Raw genomic sequence first — 16,529 nt, 5'->3', positions numbered from 1 at the left:
ACGCATATGTATATAAATATATGTATATAAATATATACAAGCCTTCAACGACCGCAAAATGTATGCATATAAAAAACAACAACTGCGACCGCCTTCTTGTCCGTCAGTGAAAAGATGGGATATGTATACCCTATGAGCAAAAAGAACCGGGAAGGTGATGTTGACTGTTTTCTTCGATTACCAAGGCATAGTCCACCATGAGTACCTTCCATCGGGCCAGACAGTCTATAAAGAATATTATTTATCCGTTTTGAAGCCTTGGAGAGATGCTGTATGTTGCAAACGGCCGGAAATGTGAGCAAACAATTCTTGGATTTTGCATGATGGTAACGCGCCATCGCACTGATCAAAGAGATCAAAGAGAATACGACGAAGGAGCTGAAGGCCATGTCGGCCTGCCGGGGGGTTTGGAGGACTGGGTTAAACGTTGGCACATGTGTGTTGCTTCAGACGGGTCATATTTTGAAGGAGATAATATAACTTTGCCTGAAATTTGACTCTGTTATGTTTTATTTAAACATTTCCGGTACTTTTTATCATAGGGTACATATATGCGGCTGTCGAACAGTTAGAAGACATATTTACATACATATAAGGGTGCATACATACCTACATACGGAGCCGCGGCAACTCGACATGACAAAAATTCAAGATTTATCAAATATTGGCAAATAATTCCACGCTGCAACTGCGTCTACCAATGTATTTTGTTTTTGTAGTCGCTAGGCATAGATTTTAGCTTTGGGCGACATGCGCATGTGAGGTATGTGTTTTTGTTGTGTTCTAGAACATTTTAGAATGTGTGGTGGCAAAGCGGCCATCGCGTTGCGCTTGCTGTTGCTTTTGCGTCTTTCAAAGTATTGTGTTTTTGTAAGTACAATATTAGGAATATCGACTGGTGAAAGACATAAGTACACGGAAGCAAGAAGGGAGCGCTGTGCTCGCGCATATATGCATGATTGTATGAACATGCATGGCTGTAGTAACATATGAATTCAATTATTTTGTAGGAAGTTTAGAAGGCAAGTAGGTATATATGTATGTATATATGCTAGGCATATGTACATACATATGTATGAAAGGAAGATGATGTTCTTACGCTTGTGCATTATTGTTTTTTATATACAAATGTACATACATACATATGTATGTAAATGCTGTCGAATACATAAACTATAAATTGACATACAATATAAAATAAGTGTTGATTCATCTAAAACCGTTTTATTTTCTGAATGCAAATACCTCCTATTGACATGTACCTACATATCATGTATGTATATTGTCATATACCATCATTTATGTACATATAGAATATACGTTCATTTATGAATGTATATAATGAAAAACTTCATGAATTACTTTCAGAATTTATTAAAACTTATTCGCGTCGCGCGAGTTACGGCCGCTACCGCAACCTCAACAACAACACCAACTCGACAACCACCAGAAAAGCCACCAAGGGCAAGAACCCAGCAGTCATCAACACCGGAAATGCGGATGTAGCAGTAATTGTTTAAAATTCAGAAATTTAATACTTATTGCAATAATATAGCTTATTAATCAATTATTGCAATAAGATAGCTTATTAATCATTTATTGTAATAATACAGCTTATTAATCATTTATTGTAATAATATAGCTTATTAATCATTTACTGTAATAATATTTCTGTAGAATTTAGGTTATATGTAATAAATTGCGTATTAAGCAAATTGAACATTGTAATACTTATCAATAAGCATAAAATGTATAAATAGTAGTTAAGAATAAATTAATAAACACTTGTCATATTGCTGTCGAAGAATTAACTCGTTGTTTTTTTTAACACTATCGTGGGGTGATAACATAAATGGCGCAGTCGGCTGCCCAGTGAACGGTTCGGAAGTGCTAAAGAAAAAGTTGAAAAATCCCTAAGTGACCTCTGAGAGCATATCAGAGCAGGCTGAAGGAAATCAACGAATTTAAAGTGGTTCCAGTTGAAAAATTCCGAGGGCATATCGGAAAGACCAACGAAGACCAAAGTGGTTCCAGCTGCAAAAAAAATTCCAAGGGCATATCGGAAGAATGCGACTCAGAAGCACAACCGGACTGGAGTAGTTTCAACTACATAACACTGGAGAACCTGAAAATGCAATGCACACTCATGCTGGCCTTATGGTAAGTCAAAAACTGATTATAATAAGAAAAATAATATAAATATAAATTAATTACCGCTTGCACATCTGTATGCACGCCAAACGTAAATTAAAATACTACAATATATAATAACATATGAGGCTTGTACATCCTCTAAAAACATACAAAAATCGACTTTTATTCCTATCTTGGAGTAAAGTCATTATAATTTAACTCAAATCTGCGATTCCGTAGCCCATAAAGCCGGACCCTCCAGGTTATAAGAGCGATAACAAATAGTGGGAACAAGAAAAAAAAAAAAAAAAACACACACAAAAGCACATACAAGAATGAAGAATTAAAAAAAAACAAAAAAAGAAGAAAAAACAAAAAAAGAATTTAAGATATATATAAAACGAAATAAAGAATTGTTGAATTATTAAAAAGAATATACAATATATCTGCCTGGCAAATCCATCCTTCCTTCTGGACAGTGAGGGAATATCACTGATCTATAGAACAGGAGTGCCGAGAGAATATCGCCACAGAGATCCCTACAGGACAGATATAAAACATAAAAAAAAAAATTAAAAAAAAAAAATATACATGAAGCATTAAAAAAAAAAAAAATTTGTTCACGTATTGATTGATTTCCCATAGAAAAAACAAAAATATATATAATTATACTGCTAGTAAATGTTCAAGCGAAAAACAGGTAAATCTATTTCATTTAGGCCATACCCAAATACACTAGGAATACTTTTTAAAAGTAGAAGTTTAAGTTCAATAACCGAAGAATCTCCTTTGACAGATACATCTTTTCGATTAGAAGCAAATAATATGGCTACTCCTCCAAGCGAACAGCCAAACACTGTAGGGAACCCTATCCCAAATTTTCCCCTTAGATTCTCTCTTGAATCTCTCCGTATTCCAGACGCTATAAAGGATTTGCCAACATACGAAGGCAACCCAAGACTCTTAAATGAATTTATTAACAACGTGGAAGAAATTTTGCTTCACATAACAGCCTGTGATGCAACACCACAAGGTCAGATACTATTGCGAGCCATCCGCAACAAAATCATCGGACAAGCTAATGAGGTGTTAAATATGTACGGAACACCTCTTATTTGGGATGACATTAAACAAAACCTTATCCTACACTACTCAGATAAAAGGACCGAAACTTCTCTAATTAGAGACCTCCATAATATTCACCAAAAATTCAATAATGTAGAAAAATTGTACAGCGAAATAATAGAAATCCAGGCAGCTCTACTTAACAATATCCAAATACACGAAAGAGATATAAGGGTATTAAGATCTAAGAAAGAACTTTATTCCGAAATGTGTCTAAATAGCTTTCTGATTGGATTAAGGGAACCACTAGGCTCGACCATAAGGGCATCCAAGCCAGACTCACTAGCAGAAGCATTTTCATTATGCATTAAAGAACAAAATATTTTTTATATGAAAACAAATCCCATTACAACCCAAAATAAATGGCAACCAAGGCCATACACTTCGTTTTATGGTGGAAACAGGTATAATAATAGATTTACACCTTTTTCGCAGCAAAACCAGTTTACATGCAACAATCAATATACACGTCCCCAACAGTCAAAAGAAATAGTGAATTATAACGCCCAAACCTCTCAACGTAGGATAAACTCCAACTTCCCGAACCAAAACTACAACCAGAACCCATTTAGAGGTAACACGTTTCAAGGATACAGTAAGCCAGAGCCTATGGATGTAAGCTCCAGCTATGTGAAAACTCAAGCACCAACAACAACTCAAAGATCCTTTAAAACTGACCACACGATGCGTACTCTCGCATCCGGAAATCAATATAAGAGTAGGGAGCTTTATAACCTTCAAAGCAACAACTACCTAGATCCATTACCACCAATCGCAGGTTACCAACAAAACTTAGATCAGTACCAAGAAGCAAAAGATCACTCGAACATTGAGGACAACACAAATTTTCGCGACTTAGCCTCAAACAACAGACAGGATACCTAGATATAAATAAGCATGGTAGCGAGTTAGGCTACATTAATATCTCTTCCGCATTCGGACGACCTCTTAAATTCCTAATTGACACGGGAGCCTCCTCATCATTTATAAACCCAAAATTTATAAATCCTTCAGATCAAACAACATGTAAACCAATTACCATAACAACGATCCTCAACAAATATGAACTAAACAAATAGGTTAGACTTCCAAAATTCGTTGAGTTTAACGAACCAGGTGAACTAAGATTTCTTTTATTTAATTTTCATAATTATTTCGATGGATTGATAGGCATTGACATCCTTTCACAATTAGAATCCAAAATAGATTTGGAAAAAAATAAAATTGTAACAAAGAACTCAATAATTCCTTTAGAATTTAAACCGAATTTCTCATCAGGGAAGCATATTATTCCTGATAATTCCAAACTTATAAAAAAAATTCCAGTAGACGTGAGGGACGGAGATATCTACATAGAAAAAACCTTTATCACTGCTTCACTTTATATACCTGAAGGCATATACCAAGCAAAAGACTGGCACAGCCTACTTGAAATTATTAACATTTCGGACGAACAACAGATATTATACATAGAGCAACCATTGAAAGTTACTAAATACAACTGTCATGAGTTCATAGAAGCCTTTAACTTCGAATCAATTCAAACAGGAAACTGTGAATACGATATTTTAGAAACACTTAGAACAGAACATTTAAACAGTGAAGAAAAATTACACCTATTAAAACTCTGCCAAAATTATAAGGATATCTTTTTTAAGGAAAATACTAAATTGACTTTCACCAATCAAGTCAAGCATAAAATAACAACAACGGACGATATCCCTATGCATACCAAATCCTATAGATACCCTTAAGTACACAAATCTGAAGTAAAAAAACAAATAGCAGATATGTTAGAACAGGGAATAATACGCCCAAGTTATTCTCCCTGGAGTTCCTCTGTATGGATAGTTCCAAAAAAACTCGATGCCAGCGGTAAACAAAAATGGCGGCTGGTAATTGATTACAGGAAACTTAATGAGAAAACCATATCCGATAGGTATCCCCTCCCCAATATAAGCGAAATTCTAGACAAATTAGGTAAATGTATGTACTTTACCACACTTGTGGGTTTCACCAAATTGAGATGCATGATAAAGACATACAAAAAACTGCATTCACAGTAGAAGGCGGACATTTTGAGTATCTTAGAATGCCTTTTGGACTCAAAAACGCACCATCCACCTTCCAAAGAGTCATTGATAACGTTTTAGGTGAACTAGTAGGTAAAATATGCCTAGTCTATCTAGACGATATTATTATCTATTCCACATCCCTTCAAGAACACATAAAAAACATCCAGTTAGTTTTCGATAAGCTTCGATCATCCAACCTTAAAATTCAAACAGATAAATCCGAATTTTTAAAAAAAGAAACAAAGTTTCTCGGGCATATTATATCAACAGAGGGAATACGACCAAATCCGACAAAAATTGATGTTATAAAAAATTTTCCAATCCCCCGAACTCAGAAGCAAATTAAAAGCTTCATTGGCCTCGTCGGGTATTACCGAAAATTCATTCAGGATTTTTCCAAATTAACCAAACCCTTAACGGAATGTCTCAAGAAGGGTAAAAACATAGACTTTAATGAGAAATACTTGAACGCCTTTGAAACATGTAAGTCTATCTTAACTAACGACCCCATTCTACAATATCCTGATTTTGCAAAACCCTTTATACTAACCACGGACGCAAGCAACTTTGTGTTAGGAGCAGTTCTATCCCAAGGACACTTAGGGAGCGACAAACCAATCTGTTATGCTAGTCGCACACTCAGTGATTCAGAATTCAATTATTCGACAATAGAGAAGGAACTATTAGCCATAGTATGGGCTACTAAATATTTCCGTCCTTACCTTTTTGGGCGAAAATTCCTCATTATAACAGATCACAGACCCCTAACATGGTTGATGAGTTTAAAAGAACCCAATTCAAAACTGGTCAGATGGCGACTCAAACTAGAAGGATTTGATTATGAAATAATTTACAAAAAAGGAAAATTAAACACAAACGCAGATGTACTTAGCCGAATCAGAATAGACCCACCAACCGAAGTAGACATAAATATAAACGACACACTCTCCAACCAAGGCACCTCAGGTAGCACTGTACATTCAGCAGAAGAAAACCTCAATGACGGTATATATATTTCAGAAAAACCTTTAAATGATTTTAATCTTGAATATATATTCGAGAAAAATCCGAACGGTTCAGAAACATTAACACAAATGTCTTTCAAAAATAAACAACGACGTATATTCAGAAAACCGGTATTCACTGAAGAAGTAATAACCGAAATTTTCAAAAAATTTCTTAACCCAAACCGGGTATCAGCTATATTTACGGACGATGACACTTTCCGAATAATACAGACAGCGTATTCAAAATTTTTTTCGAACAGTAAGCTTTTCAAGCTATTGCGCTGTAAAGATTTACTAGATGACATAACAAACACTGACGAGCAAGAAGAGGTAATAAGAGAGTATCATCAAAACAATAACCATCGGGGTATAAACGAAACCCATCTCCACCTTAAAAGAAAATTATATTTCCCATTTATGAAAAATAAAATTACTCAAACAATAAATAACTGCGACAAATGCCAAACTCTCAAATACGACAGAAATCCCCCGAAACCTGTTTACCAAAAACCAGAAATCCCCGAAAAACCCCTAGATATCCTTCACATGGACATTTATAGCGTAAATAACCAACAAATTCTTACAGTAATTGACAAATTTTCAAAATTTGCCGCAGGATATACTCTACCATCCCGAAATAGTATTTGCATATTAAAATCTCTAAAAAACTATGGCATACCACGAAAAATAGTAGCAGATCAAGGATCAGAATTTACTGCAAACATTGTTAAAGATTTTTGTCGTCAATTTCAAATTCTATTGCACATTACTTCATTCCAACAGAGCACAAGTAATGCTCCAGTTCAGAGACTTCACTCCACTCTTACTGAAATATATAGAATTGTGGCGACAACTAGAAAGGAAAACAACCTAAGTGAAAGCCATGATGATATATTAACTGAAACTCTAATAACATATAACAATTCAATACACTCCGCAACTAAATTAACTCTCTTCGAATTATTTTTTGGTAGAACTTTCAAATTTAATAATACAGTTAAATTTAATAACGAACATGAATACCTCACAAAACTCAATGAATTTCAGAATACCCTATATCCTCTAATTAAAGAAAAAATGAAACGAGACACAAACCTAGTAATAGACAAATTGAACAAAGATCGATCTGAACCGGAAAATTTAGAAGACAAAATAATCTTTCGAAAAGAGTCAAGGCGTAACAAAATAACGCCAAGATTCTCAAAACATAAAGTCAAACACAATAATAGACTGACAATAATTACTACAAAAGACAAAAAATTTCATAAATCAAAACTTAAAAGAATACACAAACCACAAAAAACTAACAACTAAAATAATCCCTTTATCCTTAGGCTACCACACATATTTCCCCAACAAATTGACATCCGAGACATAAACGCCCGACAGAAAATAGTGAAATTTGAGCTTGGACCTGCAAGAATAATTACTAACTATAATAATCTTATACACATCATTAACCTTGAAGAATACATAAACAACACAAACAAAATACACACTACCATAAACACCTTCAATAAACTTCACGGGACCACTACACTTACAACAGTAACCAAACTAAAACTCACTGAACTCGAAAACAAAATACACACACTATCACCACTCAACAGATCTAAACGTGGTCTTATTAATGGGTTAGGCACTGCAATTAAATTTATAACAGGCAATATGGATACTAACGATGCAATCTCCATTAACAAACAAATTGAAACCATCCAATCAAACACACACCAAATTGAAAGCACTCTAGAATATCAGCATAAATTTAACACAGCTTTGCAAAATAGACTACTCAATGTTACTAATCACATTAACACAGAACAGGATAAAATTGAGCTATACCTTAACAAACTAATGAATAGTATATCAAAAGAAGATAATAGATTTTTAGAGCTCCAATATATTAACCAAATTAATTACAACATAGATCTTTTAAATAATCACTTAGCCAATATCGCTGAATCAATTATATTAGCAAAACTAAAAATAATACCGAAATTTATACTAAGTACTGAAGAAATAGATGAAATATATGAACAAATGAAAAATCAATCATTAAAAATCATATCAAAAGACCAAATATATGAACTGCTTCAATTACAAGCTTACTACAACAATTCAAATATTATTTTCAATATTCAAATACCAAATCTATCGAAAGAAACATATAAACTTTACCATATTGTTCCCCTACCCATAAATGAAACCAAACAAATTAAAATAAAACCATATATAACATATAATAAAAACAACATTCAGTTTTTTGACACAAATTGCCCAAAGATAGAAGGTCAGCACTACTGCAAGTCGTCGCAATACTCCCAACACACCACGAACTCAACATGTATCGCCCCACTAATAAACAACAGAGACGCAATATGTGACCTGGAAGATAACGGCGAGATAAGCTCCATCACCCAACCAGAGCCGAACTACATCCTATTCATCAACGTTAACAAAACCGTGATCAAATCAAGCTGCAATGAAGAGCCATACGATATAAACGGCACAGCTCTTCTACACTATATTAACTGCACAATTTACGTTAACGATGAAGTCTTCAAAGACACCCCTCTACAGTACAAGGAAGAAATTTTCATACCACCAGCTAATTATGCGAAAATAACACCGAGGGTCATAAAAGAAAAATTAAGTCTGAAAAAATTAAGGAAATACCAAATAGAGAACTACGAGGCATCATCAAAGAAGAACAAAGGGATTTTAATAGTAATATTCACCTTTGGGATTGCCGTCATCCTCATCATCGCATATACCACAAAAAAAACGAAGGTAAAATATTTGCCGAACCATCTTTTCAACGCTCCTGCCCCAAAGACATCTTTGTGGCCTTCGTTTTACTTTATGGGGGGAGGAGTTACGGCCGCTACCGCAACCTCAACAACAACACCAACTCGACAACCACCAGAAAAGCCACCAAGGGCAAGAACCCAGCAGTCATCAACACCGGAAATGCGGATGTAGCAGTAATTGTTTAAAATTAAGAAATTTAATACTTATTGCAATAATATAGCTTATTAATCAATTATTGCAATAAGATAGCTTATTAATCATTTATTGTAATAATACAGCTTATTAATCATTTATTGTAATAATATAGCTTATTAATCATTTACTGTAATAATATTTCTGTAGAATTTAGGTTATATGTAATAAATTGCGTATTAAGCAAATTGAACATTGTAATACTTATCAATAAGCATAAAATGTATAAATAGTAGTTAAGCATCAATTAATAAACACTTGTCATATTGCTGTCGAAGAATTAACTCGTTGTTTTTTTTAACACTATCGTGGGGTGATAACATAAATCGCGCATACATATCTAAATTGGTTTTTTTTTAATGTAATTGAAAACAAAATTACGTAATAAATTTTACGTATTCGCTTATTACTTCAAAAATACGAAAATAGTAAAAATTTAATTGGTTTAATGTCGAGGTGAGAAATGTGTTGTGTGTTGAGATGAAAGATGTGTCGTGTTTCTAATTTTTGTGTGGGCAAAAGTCAGTGAGATGTCTATAAACTCGGTGTGCTAAATTTCCTTACTACAAATCTTTCAAATCTCAATTGTACTAAAAAAAGCTCACTTTAACATTTGCACCTTCTCATTGCATTAACATTCTCTGGTGTTAGTGAGTATAATCAGAGAATGTTAATGCAATGAGAAGGAGCAAATGTTAAATGAGCTTTTTTCGAGTTCTAATTTGTAGATTCATAATAAGGTCATTTCAAATTCAACTTAGCTCACGAGTGGGGAATTGCAGATATTTACCACGCGAGTGGAGGGTTTCTATATCTACTTACCACGCTAGGACAGCAATTCAGATTTTTTCTGCGTTTACCAAACTACTGAGGAAGTTCATAAGATTTTTCGGCACACTACTAAGGAAATCGAAGCGAATAAATTTGCGATTAAGGGGGAAGTCTACTGTGAATTTTTCAAAAAATCGATTTTTTTTTTTTTAGCTTAAAAAATACTTTGAACCCTCTTAAATATTATTATTATTATTATTAGAAGGCCATTACGCACTGCGACCAGAGTTGATCTATTGTGCAAGACCTATTTTTGTAACCCTAGAGTTTAAGGCTTTTTATAAATTTTAGCACTATTGTGGGTTTGTTGTTCCAAAGATTACATGGAGATACTACGATACCACCAAGGTGGTGAAGTCTTTGTCTGCCCAGCGCAGGACATTCACAAAGCACATGTTCTGAGCTTTCTATATCCATTTCGCAAAAGCGGCAGACATTGGTCTCTGATAGACCAATGTTATTTAAATGATACCTCAGGCTGCAGTGACCTGTGAGATATCCTGTTAAAAGACGCAGATCTACTCTGTTTAGTGAGAGTAGCTTGTCTGATATTCCTTTGTTGGGACTAAGAAATTGTTTGGCTTGACGCTGACCGGCACAATTTAGCCAGTGTGCAGCAAATTTCCTTTCTTCCCATTTCCTGAGGAATTCATTAATGTGGCTTTTCGTGAGTCCACAGAAAGGCTCAGGACCAGTAAGTTGCATATTTGCTCCTTGTTTTGCGAGGTCATCAGCCATTTCATTCCCCTCATGCCCTTCATGTCCCGGAATCCAGACTAGAGTTACTGTGTTGAGGTTTCCTAACATGTTGAGAAGGTTTAGGCAATCATTTACCAATTTAGAGGTGATAGTTGTTGATAGAAGGGCTTTTAGAGCCGCTTGACTATCTGAGAGTATGTAGATGTGAGTACCTCTCATTTTCCTGCGAAGGCATTCTCTCACACATATTTCAATGGCATGTATTTCTGCCTGGAATATTGTTGGGTAGAGTCCCATCGGAATCGATTTTTTAAATTTAGGCCCATTGATTCCTGCCCCTGCTCTACCATCTTCCAGCTTGGACCCATCAGTGAACCATAATTGAGATCCAGGCTTGAAATTGATAGAATTAGTTCTCCAAGTTGTTCGTTCATTAATAATAATTCGGAAGTTTCTGTAGAGAATGGGTTTGGGAGATATTGTATCCACCCTGTGTAATATAGGAGTGTGTCGAAAGTCTTCTAAGATCTTTAGATGTCCTCTCATATCTCCACTTTTAAGATCGGCGTTGCCTTTTAGTCTTAAGGCACTCAATCTTGCTTCTTTTTCAATTAAGATGGGAAGCGGTGGTATACTTAGGAGCACGCCCAAAGCGTCAGTTGGGCATGTTTTCATTGCTCCTGTTATACCGATGCAGATGAGGCGGTACAATTTGTTAAGATCGCTTGCCGCCTTTCGTTGCTTGACTTTGGGCCACCATGCTATGGAAGCATAAGTGACTATAGGCTTAACAACTGTAGTGAATGTCCAGTAGGTCATTCTGGGGCTGAGCCCCCATGTTTTACCAAAAAGCCTTGTGCAGGCATAGAATGCCCTTGTGGCTTTTACAGTAACTTTCTCAAGATGCGAGTTCCAGGTAAGCGCTTTGTCAAGGTTGATACCAAGGTAGTTCGCCTCTGTGGAGAGTTGTAGAGTCGATTCATTCAGGACAGGACATTTGATGTTGATATTCCTTTTCCTGGTGAACGGCACTAGCGCAGTTTTAGATGGGTTGATAGAGAGCCCTTTGTCAGTGCACCATTTGTTTATTATGTTGAGGGCTTGTTGCATGCGGTTAGAGATGGTCTCTTCATGCCAGCCCACTATATATACTACCAGGTCATCAGCATAGCCCTGGGTGTGGAATCCTAGGTTGTTCAGTTTGTGGAGAAGTTCATCTATTACTAGTGTCCACAGAAGAGGAGAGAGTACTCCCCCTTGCGGGCAACCTCTTGTGGCCTTGATAGACTTTATTCTTCCTCCTAATTCTGTACTGATCGTTATGAATTCCAGCATCGATATAATCCATCTTATGATGGGTTTAGGTACGTCCTTTTGAGATAGAACATTGTTGATTGTCTCATAGGACGTATTATCGAAAGCTCCTGTTATGTCAATAAAAGCGCAAAGTGCGATTTGTTTTGACTCAATAGCCTTTTCAATAATGGTTACCAGACTGTGTATTGCAGTCTCAGTAGATTTACCTTGTTGGTAGGCAAATTGAAGTTGGTGCAGTGGGAAATTAACCAAGTTATTCTCCCGTATGTGCTGATCCAATATTTTTTCCATTGTTTTTAGGAAAAATGAGCTAAGGCTAATCGGTCTGTATGACTTAGGCAATTGTTCGGGTTTTTTCCCTACCTTTGGAATGAATACGACCTTTACCTCAGCCCATTTCGTAGGAATATAACCTAGCAATAGGCTTGCTTTATATAGTCTGGACAAAGTAGGGACAATGTATTGGCTTCCCTTTTGCAGAAGGCAAGGGAATATCCCATCAGGTCCAGGAGATTTGTATGGGCTAAATGTAGATATAGCCCATTGTACCCGATTTTCATGGAATAGCTTATTTGCCAGCTTTAGGTCCTCCCTGTCAGCATAAGTGGTAGGTTCTACCAACATTGTGGACTCATGTAAAGCATGGCATCCCGGGAAATGGGTGTCCAGTAGAAGTTGGCTAGTTTCTTCTGGGTTTTTAGTGTAGCTACCATCTGGCTTTTTCAGGGTACATATGCCGTTTGAGTGATCCTTTGATAAGGCTTTCTGGAGGCGGATAGCATTGGGAAGATTTGAAATCTTATCACAGTGATCCCTCCAGGAAGCTCTCTTAGATTTCCTCAATTCTTTGTTGAAGTTGGTTAGAGCTCTTGAGTAGGAGACCCAGTCCCCTGTTTGTTTAGCTCTATTCCATAATACTCTGGTTTCATGGCGTAGTCTTGAAAGCGTACTATTCCACCAGGGGACATCCCTTCGTGATTTTTTCACTTTTTCCTGACAGCTCTCATGAAATGCAGACGTAATGTTTGAGTGGAGTTCATTTGCCTCCATCTCAAGCTCAGATTTAAGCACCAGGTGATGCTTAGAGTAGTTAGCACTTTGTTCTAAGTTAAAGTGAAAGACATTCCAATTTATATTCCTTGGATTTCTGTAAATTGTTATGTGCGGTAAGGTAGCACCTAAGTCAAACCTGATAAGACTGTGGTCCGACATTGATGCTTCCCCGGACACATGCCAATTTGAGACTTCTGAAAGTACATTTGGACTGCATAGGGTAAGATCAAGTACTTCCTCCCTTATTGCATTCCTAAATGTTGGTTCATTGCCTCGGTTTACTATTGATACATTATATCTAAGTAAGAATTCAAGAAGGCACTCACCTCTCGCATTGATGTTTGTGCTGCCCCATATCGTATGATGGGCATTCGCATCGCATCCTATTATCCAGCGTAGGTGGTTCTCCTTGCAGTAGTTGACTAGGGCTACAAGTTCCCTTGTTGGAGCAGTTTCCTCATCTCCTGGAAGGTAGGCAGAGGCAATGATTACCTCGTGCTCGCCTTTGTCTGTTGGCACCTTGGTCCAGATCGCAACGAGATCGGTGGTAGTGAACTGCGAAATGGGAATGAAAGTTAAATTATTGCTAATTAAGATTGCCGCTCTAGGGCGATAATTGTTGGCATAGATTAACTTACCATTAACATCTTGGAGTCCCTCAATGACTCTGTCACGTACCCACGGTTCTTGGATTAGAGCTATATCCAAGTTTTGTTTGTTAAACCTCCTTGCTAGTTCAGCCGAGGCAGCCTTTGCATGGTGGAGGTTTAATTGAAGGCATCCGAGTTGCCTTCTATTGTTGCTTAGGATAGCGTGTGGCATTATCGCCTCTGTTTTTTTGGCACTGGCTGCCTTTTTCTTGCCTCTGTTGCTACCCAGCAAGGCCGCTTCCTCAGCAGAGTGACGCTCGCCTTTTTTGGTCCTCTTTGGACCATTATTTTTCTTGTCGGCACGAAGCGGGGGTCGCATTCTTATGCCTTCCTCTACCCTTTGAGCACTTGACATTGGTGCAGGCTTAGTGGCGTGTGGCGCATCTTTAGAGCAACATGGCTGCTCATCAGTTTGCGTTACGCTCACTGCGGTTGCTGCGATCGCCGATGCCGAAGTGCAGGGTTGTTCCTCGGTCCGCTGCAATGCGGGAGGCTTGGGCGCTTCTGGTTCAGCATCCTTCTCCGGGGTTTTGGCCTTAGTTCTAAGTTGAACTGTGCTAAACCCATAGTTCAACCAGTAGTGATGTTTTTTGATCACAATGGCGGAGATGGGGTCGATTGCGATGGTTAGCTCCGTCACCTTACCCTTTTGTACTCTACGTAGTACCCGCCATTCCTGAACGTTCAGGCCAGAGTTTTGCCCATCCAGGAGGTTGAGGATGTCCTCTGTGGATGTGCTGTCCAGTTCTGGAAAGTGGCATGTGAAGATCAAAGGCCTTGGTATGTCCTCTTCTAAAACGATCTTAATTTGCGCATCTTTCCATGGTTCAAGTTTAGGCATTGCTGCCTTTAACCAGTCGGTTGTTTCATCGTTGCCACATGAGACAACTATGTATCCTGCGCGGAAGGTGCAGCTGTTAAAGATTGGCTTGGCACCACCAGTCTGCTTTTTCCTTATGCTGTCCAGGATAGCGTGTTGAATGGCCTTTAGTTTATCCGTAGGCCATATCGTTGCCGGATAATCAGGTGGTATGATACCCAGCTTGGTGCTACATGCAGCATCTTTGTAGGACATTTTAGCCGTCCCTTCTTTCACCTCCAGGTTAGGCACTGCTGCCTTTGCCCTTTCGGCTTCTGATGGGTCAGTTGTCCTTTCCACTAAGTTAGCTCTTTTGGGAGATCTTTGCTTAGGGGTGGTGCTGCTGGAGCGCTGACGCTTTAAGTTCATTGGCTGCTGTGCTAGTTGTCGCGCTTCTTCAATGGAGTGACCTTTACCCAGGTGGTTCCTGAGTCGCTTTCTGGCGGCACCGCTGAGCCGCAGCTTCACTTCCATTTCCGCTCCATTCTTAGCCGAACTTGTGTTTTTTGAGGGAGAAGTTAAGAGTTTCTCCTCTTCCTCTGGTGATAAAGCGGAAGTTTTCCCTATGGGCCCTAGGTCCATTTCGTCTACTTCCATCTCTAATTGCGCTATGGCAGAGGTCGGGCATTCGCTGCCTTTTGTTGCCTGCGGCAGTTGTTGTTGTTCGACAGTAGCTGCCGAAAGGTCACTGCTGACCTGGTTTGTAGAAGGCATTGTTGCCTTTTCTTTGTTTTCGTTTTTATCGTTAGTTTCAGACATAAGTGAATCCCACGAGTAAAGGGGAATGGAGGTCGAGCCGCAACAGTGCCCCGGTGTTGCGGTAAGGCTAATTACAACCAGAGGGCGCCCGGTATCTGGAGGTCACCGTTAAAAGACACACTGACGTAGTGCCATTCATCACTTAGGCACGGTACGAATAACACCTGTGATTACGGGTTTTTTCGAGTTTGCCTCTCTAGATCCGCCATTTTCGGTCGAAAGCAGGGGCACCTCGTGCAGGAGTGGAATATTACCACAATGGTCGGTCTTTAGGCTTTAGGCAGTTCCTGCCAGTCGCCTCTGTGTGCCCTACCTCTATACTAGAACCAAAACACACTTACCTCTTAAATAAGGTACAATATGTGTTACAGCTGGCTAAATTTTTCTTCGTTGAAATTTCGACCTTTTCCCGAAGCGCTCCAAAGCGCGTACCTGCTATACTGAAACTTTAAACGCATTTTTCTCGAAACTAAGTTTTTGTATACGGTGTACACGATATCTCGAGTTCTGATAAATGAATCAGCTTAAAAATTTAATTATATATTCTCTGTAATAGTGTCTCTCGTCTGACATAGGATTTTTTTGATATCGTTATTTGTTAAATTGTTATAAACAATAGTAACATCAATTTTAGGCAAAAAAAAAGAAAAAAATTTCAAGAATTTTTTTTTCAACGCCAAAATTTTTTATCGACATAATCCTACGTCAGACGAGAGTCAATACTATGTATATGATAACAATATTTTGTTTTTTTTGTTTTAGATTACCGAAACGTAAGATTTCATGTACACCGTTTAGGCACCTAAGAAAAGCGGACCTGCGCTGGCAGAAGTGCCACAGCGGCCATTTTGAATATCTTGACTTAAAATTTTTTTTTCAAAAACTGAAATATATAATAAAGATAAGAGTTTAAATAGATTTTATGTACGAGCAATATTTTGTTAGAAATAAAATCCGGAAAATAAGCCTGTTTTTTCCCTTGTCACAGTAGACTTCCCCCTTAAGAAAGCCGTGCGGC

At 37.6% G+C, this 16,529-nt stretch overlaps 1 protein-coding gene across 1 annotated transcript; it reads right to left on the bottom strand.

Annotated features, from left to right (window-relative positions):
* Positions 1 to 8,280: 8,280 nt before the first annotated feature.
* LOC128869808 (uncharacterized) lies at positions 8,281 to 14,065 on the bottom strand. The gene is made up of 3 exons (XM_054112409.1): positions 13,882 to 14,065; positions 13,380 to 13,798; positions 8,281 to 8,320 (listed from the first exon to the last, which is right to left on the bottom strand). The coding sequence occupies exons 1-3, from the start codon at positions 13,888 to 13,890 to the stop codon at positions 8,281 to 8,283; spliced, it is 468 nt and encodes a 155-aa protein (XP_053968384.1). The 5' UTR covers positions 13,891 to 14,065.
* Between the last annotated feature and the right edge of the window lie 2,464 nt (positions 14,066 to 16,529).

This window comes from Anastrepha ludens, chromosome X, assembly GCF_028408465.1.
Source record: "Anastrepha ludens isolate Willacy chromosome X, idAnaLude1.1, whole genome shotgun sequence".
Lineage (NCBI taxonomy): Eukaryota > Metazoa > Arthropoda > Insecta > Diptera > Tephritidae > Anastrepha > Anastrepha ludens.
The sequence above is the reverse complement of the archived record's forward strand: the minus strand, read 5'-3'. Positions and strand labels throughout refer to the sequence as shown.